The 16,514-nt window shown below is 40.7% G+C and overlaps 1 protein-coding gene across 2 annotated transcripts in view; it reads right to left on the bottom strand.

Moving 5' to 3' along the window:
- FRMPD4 (FERM and PDZ domain containing 4) overlaps positions 1 to 10,889 on the bottom strand; it is a 378,612-nt gene extending 367,723 nt beyond the window's left edge. The window contains exon 1 of one of the 2 annotated variants that reach the window (XM_060233967.1): positions 10,779 to 10,889. In XM_060233967.1, coding sequence (XP_060089950.1) covers positions 10,779 to 10,822 — 44 coding nt within the window. In that variant the 5' untranslated portion in view covers positions 10,823 to 10,889. The remainder of the gene's footprint in view (positions 1 to 10,778) is intronic. The other variant, XM_060233963.1, reaches the window with a different exon arrangement.
- Positions 10,890 to 16,514: the final 5,625 nt, after the last annotated feature.

Here is a 16,514-nt window from a genome sequence, read left to right as displayed (position 1 = left end):
TCAAGCTTCCTTAATCATGTACATGGTGGAAAGTGGCATCAATTCGCAGCCACTTGTGGCGACCCTGCAGGGTTTTCAAAACAAGAGATGAACAGAGGTGGTTTGCCATTGCCTGTCTCTTTGTAGCTACCCTGAACTTTCTTGGAGGTCTTTTTTCCATGTACTAACTAGGGCTGATCTTGCTTAGCTTCTGAGATTTGATCATATCTGGCTATCCAGCTCTGGACAGTCATGTATACTTGCCCATAAATTAATCCTAATGAAATTTGTTATGTCCATATGATAGTGAACAAAATCGCAGCCAGAGATCCCAGTCCTATCAGTCGCTTACTTATTTGAATATCAGAGCATATGGAATTGGGTGTGTTGGCCCTGATGCCTAAGTGTTGCAGCTACTGGCCCTAACTCTGTGCCAGCAAGTGCCTGTACCTCCTGATGTAATACTTTAGTCCCACAACAGAGTACTTGCACCACAATGCCAAAGGCAGGAAGAGCTTACATAGTGCATGAAGCTGAAAGCATGGATTCCTGAACCATTTTGCGACTTTAGAATATCTGACAGAAGGCAACATTTAAGAGCCAGTTTAGCTCCTCCTTTCTTACTTTTGACACTGTGGCAGTTATGTCAGTTATCAAATAGTGTGCTATAGTGCTACAATTGAAGCAACCAAGTGATATTATTTCCTTTCATAGCCTTCTATACCTGTCAATAACTGTAACGACTGTATGTTTCATATATATATGGATATAACACCATCATATATGTGTGTGTATAATGTTCTTCTTCATTCATATGATGATGTTGGTCAGAGCTTTTTTGTAGGAAAAAGCCCAGCAGGGACTCATTTGCATATTAGGCCACACACCCTGACACAAAGCCCGCTGGAACTGCATTCCTGCTCAAAAAAAGCCCTGGTGTTGGTGCTCCAGTACAAGGAATACAGCCAGATACAGGAGCAGTGGTACAAAAAGCCCCAGTCTTATTCTCTGCACATAATGCACAGAAGAGTTTAACATCATGCTGATACCCACAAACCAAATGTTTGCTTACAAGTGTATATAGGATTTTATTCTTAAACATTTAATAATTATTAATTGTTTACATTAATAACTAGGGTATATATATTTTAAAAGGATGGGGAAAGGTTTGAAGTGTAGGGCTTTTGTAAGAACAAGTGTGTTTTTGAAAAGCAGGAGAACGGGTATTTATTATAGCTATTAAGGATTAGAGGGATTTTCTTTCTCCCACTGGGCAGACTCCTAGATGGCTCAGAGCCTAGATCTGGATTACATTTAAAATTTTCAAATCTGTATTTATGAAGCTATTGTACCTTTACAAGTTGGAGTGTTGCTGAGGGACAGCAGACATTTATAACAGTCCTTTCTACTCTTTGGTCATCCAAAAATGGACCTCCTGCTGGTGCTTCTACAGATTAGATTTGTGACCTTCACAGAGAACTGCAAATCTCTTTCTACAGAGAGACCTCTTAATTGCAGCCTTTGGATAATGAAAAAGAGGATTTTTGTTAAATTACATTTTTGGAGAGGAAAAAAATGGATCTCCGTTTACCACAAATTTCTGGTTTTGCTTCTAAATCATAAGCAGAAAAATTTCACAGCTCAGTGTTTTCTGAGCAGCATATAATTTCCTTAAATGGTGTGTTTTTATATTTATAAATTCAAAATTAATAATTGCTTAATAAAGTGCCCTTAACTAGTTAAGCATGTAATTCATTATTACTATAGACTGCAGCAGTTTCCTGTTGCTCAGAAACCTTGAAGCTGTGTTCTTCTGAAATTAGCTTGATTTGAATTATTAATACAAAAGAGAGTCATTCATGAAAGAGAAGTCTTTTCATTTTTTAACAAAGGAAGTATTTGCAGTCCTCCTTGAGGGAAAGCATCCTGTCAACAGAAGCATAGCAGTAGTCCATCGAGCCAAACATTGTCCGTTGTGACTGGCAGGAACTCCTCAGGGTCACAAACTTCCAACCTCAAGCACAACTTTCACACCTGCATCTGAATGCACAGATGAAACTGCCTTATACTGACTGACTCATACCATCAGTCCATCATGGTCAGATGGTCAACAGCTTCTTGAGGGTTTTAGACAGAGGTCTTCCACATCACCTGCTGCCTGGTCCTATTAACTGGAGATACCAGGGATTAATCCTTCTGCATGACAAGCAGATATTTTCTACAGCCCCTCCCTAAAGATCTCTCTGATCTTACTTTCCTACACTTATACTTGTTTTGCTCATTGCCCTAGCTTTCTATGAGTAATCTGGATATCAGTTTATATTTTCCAAAATGATTATAGAAATTATTTAGTTCCTAAAAGTGAGGAAAGAAATTAACTTGATTAGAGGTAACTCAGTGGTTAAGAATTATTTGGATTCTGACCCGTTGCCCAGTCCCTGATATACCTTTGAGAGGATGGAAGGTTTATTATATAAACCTTCTCCAAATATGCACCATGGGCAAGTTCTCCCCACTCCTATCATTCAAGTTATCAAGGAGAGAGCAGGTAAGAACAAAGCTCTCCACAACACCCACTTGTAAAACAAGAGATGCAATGTGAAAATCTATCTACTGTTACTTTCTTGTTTTGCACGCTGTTAGTAAAGCTGCTTACATCCCATGCTTCAAACTGCAGCTCAGGACCTTGATCTAAGTTCGAAGACCCATAAATCAAGTTGTCAGCTGGTACAAACTGTCAGAGATTAATTCTGTGCCATACCCACAAACATATATTTATGTCATAAAAATCTTTTTGTACAGTGGTACTTAACCTCTTTTGCTATTCCACAAGCATCAGCTAATTCAGCCTCATAGAGAATTGAGATATCCGCAGGAAAACTAATCTCTGGAAAAATTCTATTTTTTTGTATTCCTTATCAGTTTGATGCTAGCATGCTAGCAGCTTCCTCATACCTTCAATCAGGGAGCTTCACTTGTAGGACTTGTCTGGACACCAATGAAATGCTAGTTTTCAGATCTCAGATTCAACAGTTCTTTGTGATCCTTGATATATATTTTGCACACTGTTTAGATATATGCTACAAGATCACATGCAGCTTTCTTCAAGACAGTCAATGGAATTCTACCAGCTTTATAATGGACTTAAAAGGTGCAATATTGCTTAGTATGTCACTGAAAGTGTTTCTCGCCTTAGCTGCCTGGTAGGTCTTGTCAACTGCAATAGAAGCTGATGATAATGTAACATTGGAAGATGTCTTTCAATACCTTGCATGATCTTATGGGTATCAACATAGACTTGGTTGTTCTCATGTACTTCAATGAGGATCTTATTTTTTCTGTAAGCTAGTTATTAATGAATGTTATTTTAGGGCACAATAGAAGAAATGCATGGTTAAGGGTGCAAGGCTCCAGTTTAAACATGAAAGTGCCTGTGTCATTTTGCTTCTGTAGGTAAACAGCAGCTGGGTAGGAGAATGACTTTGACTGGAAAAACAGAATGTGGAGAGGGGCTCAAAAGCTTGCCTCCATACCTCCTTCCATCCCAAATACACAGCAGTTTTCTTTTAATTAAAAAAAGTTGAGAGACTGGTAACACTATGGCACTGGCCCATCTTGCTTTTGCTCAGTGATCTGAACATTGCTTTGTTCTTGCTTTGACAAGAGCAGCCTGTGGGGTGATTGCTTTGCTGGATGTCCTAAAGGAAGTTTGGCCTGGGAAGATGGCCTGGAAATATCCTTTGCACTCACAACTACAGCACATCAAGTTTGGAGGTCTTGTGAAGACTTCCAGTGGGAGATTTAGCGGCCTTTTCTACAATCATGTGTGGTACAGGATGCATTTCCTTAGTTACCGTACTTCATTTATACTCCACTTTCACCTTAGTGGGTTCTGAAACCAGCTTATATAGTTCTGTCCTCCATTTTATCCTTTAAACAATCCAGTGAGGTAGGTTAGGTTAGACAGGCCCAAGTTCACCCAATTAACATATGGTCTTATGAGGTTCCATGGTATTCACACTTTGATTTCTAGGATCCTAGACTAGCTCTCTAACACTGTTGCTAAATTCCCTGTTGCTAAATCCCCTGGTTTTACAGGCTTTCTCTCCCCCCCACCCCCAGCCAGCTGGCCAGCAGGGGAAGCCCCGCCCCCACAGCCACCATGCACCTCTAGATCTCTGGCAGGTTTAGAAACCTGCAAAGAGGTCCTGTTTCAAAATGTAGGTGTGTTTGTGTGTGTGTCTTTAAATAAGAACAGGAAACAGGAAGTATTTCATGGGGAAAGGTCAGCAGCACAGTCCCTCCGTTTGTTTTGCTTTCGTTTCAGAGCAGTTAAGAGTGTATGTGTGTATGAGAGAGCAGCTTAGCCCTTGTTCTTTTCAGATGTCCTTGTGGAGGAACCAGACCCAGTAAGTGTGTGTGTGAGAGAGAGAGAGGGTTGCCAATCTCCAGGTTTGGAGGCCCTTCCCCCGCTTTAGGGTCATCAGAAAGCGGGGAGGAGGGAGGGAAATGTCTACTGGGCACTCTTATTCCCTATGGAGAATGATTCCCATAGGGAATAATGGGGAATTGATCTGCGAGTATTGGGGGCTCTGGGGGGCTGTTTTTTTGAGGTAGAAGCACCAAAGTTTGAATATAGCATCTAGTGCCTCTCCCCAAAATACCTCCCAAGTTTAGAAATGATTGGACCAGGGGGTCTAATTCTGTTAGCCCCCAAAATAGGTACCCCTATCCTTCATTACTTCCTATGGAAGGAAGGTGTTTAAAAAGGTGTGCAGTCCCTTTAAATGTGATGACTAGAACTCCCCTGAAGTTCAGTTATGTTTGTCACACCCCTGTTCCTGGCTCCACTCCAATGTCTCCTGGCTCCACCCCCAAAATCTCCTGGCTCCACCCCAAAGTCCCCAGATATTTCTTGAATTGGACTTGGCAACCCTACATCAACATTAGTTGTCAATATAAACAATTATATTCTCAATCCTTGAACCAAATCCATAAACTACTTCCAGGTGCAAAAAGATCTAATAAAGCTGTTCCAAAATAAATTTAAAATTAAATTTCCTTTGTATTTTTATTAACTAGAAAGAGTCAGTTAAAGCTGAAATAATTTCTTAAGTAAAATAATGGTATGTTGCTGAGCTCTGAAGCAGAAAGTAGGAATGCCAGATGTTGACACTATATAAACTAGGTACTTCAGTTTATTTAACTGTGATGATTATGTGCAAAGGAAATTTTTGAAAACAAGGAACCATGGGGCAGTTAATTTACTCTTTGAGTATAATGACAATTACTTTTTGGGGTTATATGGCTCAGAGGCAGGTCTACCATATGATTTTATACAGTATTCCTGTAAAAATTAGAGCCTGGTAGGTTTTCCAGCCTAAAAAAATCCTTGTGGTTTATAGAAGGGGAATCGGTATATCATTACACAGAGAAAAGAGGCCACGGTTTCAGTTGTAGAGAAGGGCTATAATTGATAGAACAAATATTTTCCACACTGAAAATTGCAGGTTCCATCTCTATCATTTCTAATTAATAAAGTCTCAGAGAAAATTTAATCTACCAGGAGCATGCCAGTCAAACCACATAATATTGCGCTACTAGATCAATCATCTGGTTGAGTCTAAGATTCAGCAGCATGATATGTGATACTCATCAGTGCTGGTTTACAGGTAGTCCTCAGAGATCCATAACTTTTATTTCATGCTCATCCCATTTGGGTGAAAAAAAGGAAAGACTCTTTTCAGATATCCTCACTAATAACATTTTTTTCAAACTTCCTTAGTATTGTTTACATATAATCAAATCAACTCCCATTATGCTGGTAAGCTGGTTGTATAACAGGAAGGCTTTTTATTCTTCTGTATTTCACAGAAGATTTGAAGCAAACGTAGCATGATATATTTTACTGCAAGGCTGCCACTAAGTCAGACAAAACTATTTCAAACATTGTGGCAATAACTCTCCTATAATCACTATATTGAGACTGCTGTGAACCATTACAATATACAGTTTTCTCTTATACTAGGGACCCACTGGATCCAATACAAATTAACAATGCAGTTGAAAGGACTTCCGAAAAACTGTGATGTAATATACATTGGAATGTAAATTTCAAATTTTCTTCATTAACAGGAGTAAGTATTGATTTCATGGATTGCAACCAATTAATTTCAAAAATTATATCAGTCCTAACATATTAGCTATTTTGAGCCAAAATACGTAATTATGCATTCCTTTGAAATTAAAAAAAAAGGTCAAAATGTTGTTTTCCATGTTCTGCTTTGCAGTTGGTATGTCTGCAATAATAGACTTTTCACGTGAGTTCTGCTGCTTCATCTACATCACAAATTAAAAAGCACTGATAAAAAATTAAACAGCTCTAAAGGAAGATAAGTAAATTGAATTGAACAATGATCAGTAGAATAATCTCTGGCAAAATGCTATGAAAGCCCACTAACAAATGCAAAACCTGTCAGGATTCCTTCTATGTACTAAAACAATCAAATCCCTTACAAGAGGCTTATTCAAATACCATCTAAAATGAGCCATCTAGCTAACTCCTATGAGCTGAAAAGTTCCCTCTGTCCTACATACTGTGTTGAGGAATGAACAAGGGGTCAGAGTCAGTTACACCAAGCCAGCTGCATTCTCCAGAAGCATTTATTCAACCATTTCTGCATGCGTAGCTTTGTAATGGAGTTTAACCACACTGGGGGGAAAAGGGACTCGGGTCAGTCCTTTTTGTGCCCATTTGGCAAGCAGGGGGCATTTATTAAAGCTTGTTAAGACTGCCAAGGACTGCATTAAATAAACCTGCCTTACGTTTATAGGCATTTGGCCACAAAATCACAATGCAAAACTACAGTAAAGCCTGCTTGGTGACCTTAAGGCAGCAGTCCCATACACATTTATGTAGGAGGAGGTCCCATTGATCACAGTGGGATTTCTGCCTGAATAAACAGGCTTGAGGAAATCAAGCAGAATGGCAGAAGAACTGATGATTTCACCATGTTTTTTTCTCTTTATAAATGAGGACATGGGGAAGAATACATTATGAAAAAAGTTCATAATTTCACAATTGATGTAACACATTCATGGCAAGTATATGTGACATATGACTATGTACATGCTTCATAGCACTCTGGGCCAATCAGTTTCCAAATACAAGTTCATGGGTCTTTCAAAGTGTTAACCAATGAAGAATAATGTATTGGGCGGAAATAGCTAATTTTATATTTTAAAATGTTGTATTCTACTTTGATGAGCTTGAAGCTGAAGCCTGTGTATGTGTGTGTGTGTTACTAACATTATTGTCTTTTCTACTGACTTTTGTCTTCTTTTGATGTGACCAAAGTAGCCTCAGTTGAGTCATTTTAGCTTCTAAGGATGTCAGGCTTGATTTGATTTAGAACTCACTTATTTGTCCATTTGGAAGTCCATGTACTACCAGTTGCAAGTTACACTATTTCTACTAGTAGCAGTGATAAGGTTTTGTCTTGTCCACCATGTTTTTCAATATCTATGTAAAGCTACCGGGAGAGGTCATCCAGAGATAAGTTTGCTCTCCAGAGGTCATCCTGAGATGACCTTGTCCATCCAGATCTTGTCCTCCATGCTTTTCAGCATCAAGGTAAAGCTGCTGGGAGAGCTCATTCAGAGATTTGTGCTGAGCTGCCAGAAATATGAAGATGGCACTCAGCTCTGTCTTGCACTACCAGCAGAAACCATGAACAGGAGTCTGGAGGCAGTTTTGGAATGGATGATGGCTAACAAGCTGAAACAGAATCCTTCCCCCCAAAACAAGATGCTACTAGTGGGGAGAAAATGTGAACTGGGAAAATGATTTCCCCCTGTTCTGGATGGGATTGCACTCCTTTTAAAGGAGCAGGTTCATAGCTCAGGGGTGCCCCTAGATCCTGGCGTCCTCCTGGATACACAGGTGGTAGCAGTGGCCAGGGGTGTCTTTCATCAGCTTCAGCTGGTGAAGCAACTGCTGCCCGTCTTGGGCAGAAAAACTCTTGCCACTGTGATTCATGCTCTGGTAAAACTGAGATTAGATTACAGCAAGGCGCTGTATGTGAGGCTGGCCTTGAAGAAGAAGAAGATATTGGATTTATATCCCGCCCTCCACTCCGAAGAGTCTCAGAGCGGCTCACAATCTCCTTTACCTCCCCCCCCCCACAACAGACACCCTGTGAGGTGGGTGGGGCTGGAGAGGGCTCTCACAGCAGCTGCCCTTTCAAGGACAACCTCTGCCAGAGCTATGGCTGACCCAAAGCCATTCCAGCAGGTGCAAGTGGAGGAGTGGGGAATCAAACCTGGTTCTCCCAGATAAGAGTCCGCACACTTAACCACTACACCAAACTAGCTCTCTACACCAGACTGTCCCTAAATTACAGTTGGTAAAGAATGCTGTTACCAGAGTATTTCCTGGAGGTCATAGGGATCATATCACTCACATCCAGTTCCACCTAGACTGGCTTCCAGTTTGCTTCCAGGTTCAATTTAAGGTTTTGCTATTGAACTTTAAAGCTCTGTATGGCCTGGGACCCACATACCATAAAGATCATTTATTTCCATATGAGCTACCCTCTTAAACGTTGCTTAGTGGTAGAGCATCTGCTTAGTAAGCAGAAGGTCCCAGGTTCAATCCCCGGCATCTCTAACTAAAAAGGGTCCAGGTGAAAAACCTCAGCTTGAGACCCTGGAGAGTCGCTGCCAGTCTGAGTAGACAATACTGACTTTAATGGACCCAGGGTCTGATTCAGTAGAAGGCAGCTTCATATGTTCATATCCTCAGGTCCTTCTCTGTTGTGGCACCAAAATTTGGAGCTTCCTCCCCAGGGAGATTTGTCTGTCTCCTGCTATGGTGACTTTCAACACTAGGTGAAGACTTTTTAAATTTCATCATGCATTATGGTTATTGGCCTCCTTATAGTGCTGTTTAGGCTTCCCAATCCCCAGGTCCCAGCAGGGGATCCCCCGGTTTTACAGGCTTCCCCCCTCCCCCAGCCAGCTGGCCGGTGGGGGAAGCCCCACCCCCACAGCCATTATGCACCTCCATGAACAATTCCCATAGGGAATGATGAGGAATTGATCTGCAGGTATCGGGGGCTCTGGGGGGGCTGTTTTTTGAGGTAGAGGCACCAAATTTTCAGTATAGCATCTAGTGCCTCTCCCCAAAATACCTCCCAAGTTTCAAAAGGATTGGACCAGGGGGTCTAATTCTATGAGCCCCAAAATAAGGTGCCCCTATCCTTCATTATTTTCTATGAAAGGAAGGCATTTTAAAAGGTGTGCGGTTCCTTTAAATGTGATGGCCAGAACTCCCTTGGAGTTCAATTATGCTTGTCACACCCTTGCTCCTGGCTCCATCCCCAAAGTCTCCTGGCTCTACCCCCAAAGCCCCCAGATATTTCTTGACTTGGACTTGGCAACCCTAGTGCTGTTTATGTGTTTTTAATTAAATTTGATATTTTTAACTGTGTTTTGTTTACATGTTTTAATGCTTGTTGCCTTGTAGACCCTGACTGGGTGGAAAGGCAGCATTTAAATGTTTTAAATAAATAAACCAACCATGATCTTCAAGATATATTTTGCAGTGTTGCGGTAGGTTTTTATCTTCCTACTAAAGTATGGGCAATAGCATTTTAACGTTTACTAGTAATTTAATAACAGTATGCTGGGTTGGTGACACTCTTTATGCTCTTTTAACTAACAAAACAGGGAAGTGTGTTATTTTTGTCAAAATGGTCTTCCTTAATTTTGAGAGTCCTCCTTTGTGCCTTTGCTTTATTTTTAGGAGATCATTGAGCAATGCAAATCAATGTTTCTGCTTCACCTTCCAAGGCTGGCTGGCTTGCTTGCAACCAAAGAACACTGAATAATATCTATCACAGAAAATGCAAGGCTGACCTTAATACAAAGCAGTCAGTGAATGAAGTTCACATTTTGTTATAAATTTGAGCAGAGTTAAAATCTGGTTCTATATTCATGAAGAATTTGCTGATCTTTTGTTGTGCTGAAAATAGTGAGCTACAGGTCTACAGAACTGAATCAAAGGGAACAAAGATCGACAAATGCTAAGTAATTGGCCCATTTACTTATCATTTGTTCTGGACATGAGATGAATAAGTAATGGTGGTGCCAAATCCCATAATTACCTAGTCCAGAATATAGATTTGTGCTGCTCACAATGCAAAGGTGATGTATAAACTGGACATAATTCCTCTGTGAATCTTCCAGCTGCCCAGTAACATTCATTAACATTTCCCTACCAATTCCCTGGCTATATCAATTATATCGCTTTATAATATTCGATAGATTTATAAAAATTAATTTCCGTGCAGTAACATGTATCTATAAAAATGTTGTATTATTTTGCTAGCTAAGAAACTGATCCTGGAACACAGTAAAACAAAATATTACCTGTACAAACCAACAGCTTTTTCCTGAGTAGGTAATAAAAAGCAAGATTTTTTTAAAAATATATTGCTTAAGTGCACAGATTTGTTGATAGTAGAAAGTGCTACTATCTGAAAGATTCCCATGATGAAGAATACCTGCTATGCTATCAAACATTTTATAAGTCAACCAAGGGACAGTGGCACTGATACAAGAACTAGATTAACTCAATTCTAAAATCAAATTATTCCCACCATCTAACAAATCACTTGAAATCTACTTTCATCAGCACACAGGAGAAGGGTATCTTGAAAAAATTCCATTGAAAGCATGCATATATTTAAATATTTAAGATATTCAAATGTGAAGTACAAAAGGATTCTCTTACTCACTGAATCACTGTAAATATTCCCAATGACTTATCATTAACATCCATTGTATTTGGCGGAGATTGCAGCAGCTTTCAGAGAAGTCTTTTATTTATGCCTCTTGTCTTTTCACAGACTCAAGATTTTCTGAATTTATCCAGTTGCCTTATCCAAATGAAGCAAACTGCTTCACTGTTAGTATTGGTGTTGGGGCTTAAAAGTAAAAATAACTGAGGCCCTCTGGGCAAAATGCTGCTATTGTGACATACTCCCATTACATCCCACTATCAATATAGCAGGGAGGGGGTGGAGTAAGAAGAAATCAATGCAAAAATTGTTGTCCACTGTTCTGTGCTTATAACAATTACGTGACAATTTAAAGCCACTCAAGCTCAACCTTGAAACTTGCTTTGAGATTAACCCAAATACATATAATGTATCATGCTATTTTTGGTGCATAACATAATGAATATAATTAGGGATTATTCCTCACATAATTTCAAAGTCTTTTTTTATTGACGCTATCTACTATCTGCTATCCTTATCAGTGGAATATTCAATTTTCTTAATATATTCTTGGTAGATTTGTGTTCTTGCATTGTTAAAATTTGTTTTGGGAATGTGTTAATAAAGCCTACAGGGAATTTCCCCACAAATATGAGCCAGATACGAAATATGTTTAGTTGGAACTGAGTTCTAGGGATTTCAGTGGGACTTCTTTGCAATGTATCATCCCAAAGTGACAGGATCCTATGGTTGTTGCACTGGGGGGAAAGTCCAGAATTACTTATTGGAAGTTCAGAACTTAGGGATCATATCAGAATATAGAAGAGGAGGAGGAGGAAGGGGAGATTGGATTTATACCCTGCCCTTCACTTGGAGTCTCAGAGCATTTATAATCTCCTTTGTTTCCTCTCCCCACAACAGACAGGTGAGGCTGAGAGAGTTCTGAGATAACTGCTCTTGAGAGAACAGCTTTGAGAAAACTGTGACTGATCCAAGGTCACTCAGCAGCTGCATGTGGAGGAGTTGGGAATCAAACCCGGTTCTCCAGATTAGAGTCCTTTGCTCTTAACCACTACACTAAACTGGCTATCAAACTGGAGAATTAAGGCTTGATTTGATTTAGAACCAGTTATTGATCTTTTGTTCTATAGTATCCATAAAACTCTCCTCCAACACCACATTTTAAATGAATCACTTTTTTTCCTCTCAGTTTTCTTCATTATTCAGCTTTCACATTCATACATTGTAATGGGGAATACTATAGTATGAATTACAAATTATGGTAGTCATAGACACAGTATCAAAAATAAATCCTTCTTTCTGGTATCTATTTAGCGTTGCTTCAGCATAAAATCTGTGACTAATATGCAATTGGAGCATCTGTGACAGTGATCTGAAAGGGGGAAAATGAATAGCTTCCTTCCTTCCCCGTGCAGATTACACTGCTAAAAGAAGCCCAGCATTTAAAACCTCTCAGAGCTACTCCCTATTAATAAAATACTAGTCATCAGCTCACATAGTGCATTTGTTTCCAAGTGAAGCTGTTTCAGACAAGTGGATAACTGGACATGAGATGTTATCATAAATACTATTGGTAGTAGTTACTGTATCATGGCAAAGCTTGGCCCTCTCTCAGTTCACAAAGAGGAGGGATGGTCATGAACCGTCTAATGAACTAAACTCATGCTTTCGGATCCCTGCCACTCCGCTGTTCAGTTTAAATGCCTCAGAACCATTTAAACAACTGCTTTCTGCTGCCCACAAAAAGCAGCAGGCAGCAAAATGCAGAAATTGCTCATGAACTTATATGAACCAGTTTGGTTCACAAACCAGTATATCTGTTCGTGGTTTGATTTGTGGTTGCAAAATGCAGTTTATGCGCATCCCTGACAAAGAATTCACAAAGTACTTTCCTTCATATGAATGTGCACCTCCAAGACACACATCCTGCCCAAGAAAAGCTTTGTGGGAATCAGGTCCATATCCCAATTGAGTATTGATTTTATTACCATTCATTTATAATTCATTTATCTGAATAAATTCAGCCTCCACTTTCAACCAGCTACAAAGTACCAAAGGCACTGTGAGCCACTTACTCCGGTTGGCCCAACTGCCTTCTGATACTGCTCTAATCATGGAGCATAACACTCATGTACAACATGCTACAGTAGTCAAGCCTGGATGTGATCAGAACACAGATATTATTGGCCAAATCACCGTTCTCAGTAAACAGTTATAGCTAACAAACTGACTATGCCAACTAAAGGCACTACATGTCAAACAACACATTCCAGACACATGTTTGTGGAAAAAGTGCAACCCATCAAAACTGATTAGGTATAGAGGGTGCCTCTCAGACACCCTGCATGGGCCAGGTCAACTCAATTAGGAGGAGGGTGTTGCCCAGCCTGGCCAAGTCACACAGAATATAGGGAAAGTGCTGTTTGGCCAGCCTGGTGATGTGAGGTGCAGAGAAGACAAATTGCATATAGCGCAGCAAAGGTTATTAGCACACAACAAAGGCATTGCCTAACCCAGCCTGGGTGAGTCCTGCAATGCACAGGGAAAGGGCCACCCAGGCCAACCCAGCATACATGGGGAAGGTGCCATGCCACCTGGCCTGGCTGAATCATGCCAGTGAAAGATGCTGCCCAGCCTGACCAAGTTACATGCATGAAAAGGCTGCCCTGACAAGATGTGGCAGAGTGGGCCTGATCAGGTAAGAAGGAAGCCATTACAGCTTCTTTCTTGCAGATGGCTCTTTTTGTCTTCCTCTGTTAGTGGGTGGGGCCAGGTAAACCAAGGGATAGGACCCTTTTCTGAGGCCATTTTAGCCTGCTCCTGCCAATCTCTACCAACTGGTTAAAAAGGGTAGCATGTTGATAATATCAAAAGCTGCCCAAAAGTGCTATAAAATCAACAGGGCCACATTTCCCACTTACAGCAAAGGTTTTCTTTGCCGGATTTTTTTCCCCATCTCAAAAGTAGTCTTGAAGCTAGACTGAAATAGGTCCAAGAAAGCCTACCACTCACTATCCAAGAAAGCCTACCGCCTACCATCCAAGAACAAAACTAATTTGTTCGTGTTTCCCCGCCTTGCTATAGCCTGACAAAAGTTCTTTGTTGACTTACTATTACCATCATTTTTGTAGCCTTTCTTAGCAAAGTGCTTTTTAGTTTTTAATCACATTTGTCTTCACTAAGGCAAAAAGTGTTATCTCTTTGGTCTTGATAAAAACTTTTCATATACTCATGCTATGCCATAGATACAATTCCATGAGTCAAGATTTTTATTAAAAAAATTGCAACTGACTTGCATCCTAGGATAAACCCTCCAGATCCCAGTTCTCCTTTCCTCAAAGCTTAAGAACATAAGAGAAGCCATGTTGGATCAGGCCAATGGCCCATCCAGTCCAACACTCTGTGTCACACCGTGGCCAAAAATTTATATATATATAAATACATATATATACACACTGTGGCTAATAGCCACTGGTGGACCTGTGCTCCATATTTTTATCTAGCACCCTCTTGAAGCTGGCTATGCTTGTAGCTGCTACCACCTCCTGTGGCAGTGAATTCCACATGTTAATCACCCTTTGGATGAAGAAGTACCTCCTTTTGTCCGTTCTAACCCAACTGCTCAGCAATTTCATCGAATGCCCACAAGTTCTTGTATTGTGAGAAAGGGAGAAAAGTACTTCTTTCTCTACCTTCTCCATCCCATGCATAATCTTGTAAACCTCTATCATGTCACCCCACTGTCGATGTTTCTCCAAGCTAAAGAGCCCCAAGCGTTTTAACCTTTCTTCATAGGGAAAGTGTTCCAAACCTTTAATCATTCTAGTTGTCCTTTTCTGCACTTTTTCTAATGCTATAATATCCTTTTTGAGGTGCGGTCACCAGAATTGCATACAGTATTCCAAATGAGACCGCACCATCAATTTATACAGGGGCATTATGATACTGGCTGATTTGTTTTAAATTCCCTTCCTAATAATACCCAGCATGGCGCTGGCCTTTTTTATTGCAATCACACACTGTCTTGACATTTTCAGTGAGTTATTTACCACGACCCCAAGATCTCTCTCTTGGTCAGTCTCTGCCAGTTCACACCCCATCAACTTGTATTTGTAGCTGGGATTCTTGGCCCCAATGTGCATTACTTTGCACTTGGCCACACTGAACCTCATCTGCCACGTTGATGCCCACTCACCCAGCCTCAACAGATCCCTTTGGAGTTCCTCACAATCCTCTCTGGTTCTCACCACCCTGAACAATTTAGTGTCATCCGCAAACTTGGCCACTTCACTGCTTACTCTCAACTCCAAATCATTTATGAACAAGTTAAAGAGCGTGAGACCCAGTACTGAGCCCTGCGGCACTCCATTTGCTTACCGTCCTCCACTGTGAAGACTGCCCATTTATACTCACTCTCTGCTTCCTATTAATTAGCCAGTTTTTGATCCTTGATCTTTATATCAAATCTGTTAAGTCCATTAGATGAAGGGTATGGTGGGGGCCTTGACAAAAGTATTCACTGACTTGTGCAACAGAGCAGGGACTTAAACCATAACCTGCCAGTGCTTTAAGAGATGTGTGGCAGGAAGAATTTTGCAAGGAACACTTTTCCCAGAATTGTGCTGCTGTAGAGAAAGATGTCCAACACCATAGAACATCCCTTTCCTCAAACAAATATTTGAAATAGGAATTAGTCTATCAAGCCCTCGTTTGCTACTTTGTATGAACCAGAATATAGATAGGAACAACACTGACTACAAATGATCAGGAAACTGTAGATTATGCATGTTCTTATCATGGGGTCAAATAGACATCCTTTATATTAAGCTTCTATGTTCAGAGCCAGAAGCCCTGTTCTTATGTTCTTTGGTAGTGTTGTCCTATTATCAACAAATATCAGATGATTTCCCCACTTCCACCCCAGATTTTGGCTTGTAAAGTGCAGTTCACTACAAATGTAGTTTACTGTATGACCGCTGAACAGGTTTGTTAATAGATAGTGATTTTCTCTATGGTTGTACTAACACAGCGATGCCTTCCAATTACTGCCCAGTTTCAAATCTTTCATTTCTGGGTAAGGTAGCTGAGCAACTCTGGAGTTTCCTGGATAACACATCAGTGCTGGACCCATTCCAGTCCAGTTTCCACCCCGGCTATGGGATGAAGACAGCACCGGTTGCCCTCACAGATGATCTCCACGGACAGGGTCAGGGTGGGTTAGTGCAGCTGTTACTGCTTGATCTTATAGCTGTGTCTAACATAGTCGATCATGATCTCTTGACCCACCACCTCACCAACATTGGAGTTTGTGAGGTGGTCTTAAAAGTGGCTATATACCCCCTAACATGTGGGATCTCTCAGAGGCAATCCTCTCTCCAATATTGTTCAACATCTGTATGTGCCCCCTTGCCCAGCTGGTGTGGAGTTTTGGGCTGGGGTAAATTGATGACACCAGCTAAATCTGTTGATGGGCAGCCACCCGGACGCCATGCAACAAAATCTGGCTCAGGGACTGGGGGTCATGGTGGAATGGTTGAAAAAAAGCCATCTGAGATGGAATCCAAATAAGATAGAAGTTCTGTGGCTTGCTGAGTGGGATTTTGTGTTAAGGTGCCAACTCGCTGCTCTTAATGGTGTGCCCCTAATACCAGCACTGTCAGCAGTATGGATGTGGTTCTGGATGCCTCCCTACCACGAACATTGCCAAGTTGGCATTTTTCCAGTTATGCCCAG

The sequence above is a fragment of the Heteronotia binoei genome, chromosome 3 (assembly GCF_032191835.1).
Source record: "Heteronotia binoei isolate CCM8104 ecotype False Entrance Well chromosome 3, APGP_CSIRO_Hbin_v1, whole genome shotgun sequence".
Classification (NCBI taxonomy): Eukaryota; Metazoa; Chordata; class Lepidosauria; order Squamata; family Gekkonidae; genus Heteronotia; species Heteronotia binoei.
The sequence above is the reverse complement of the archived record's forward strand: the minus strand, read 5'-3'. Positions and strand labels throughout refer to the sequence as shown.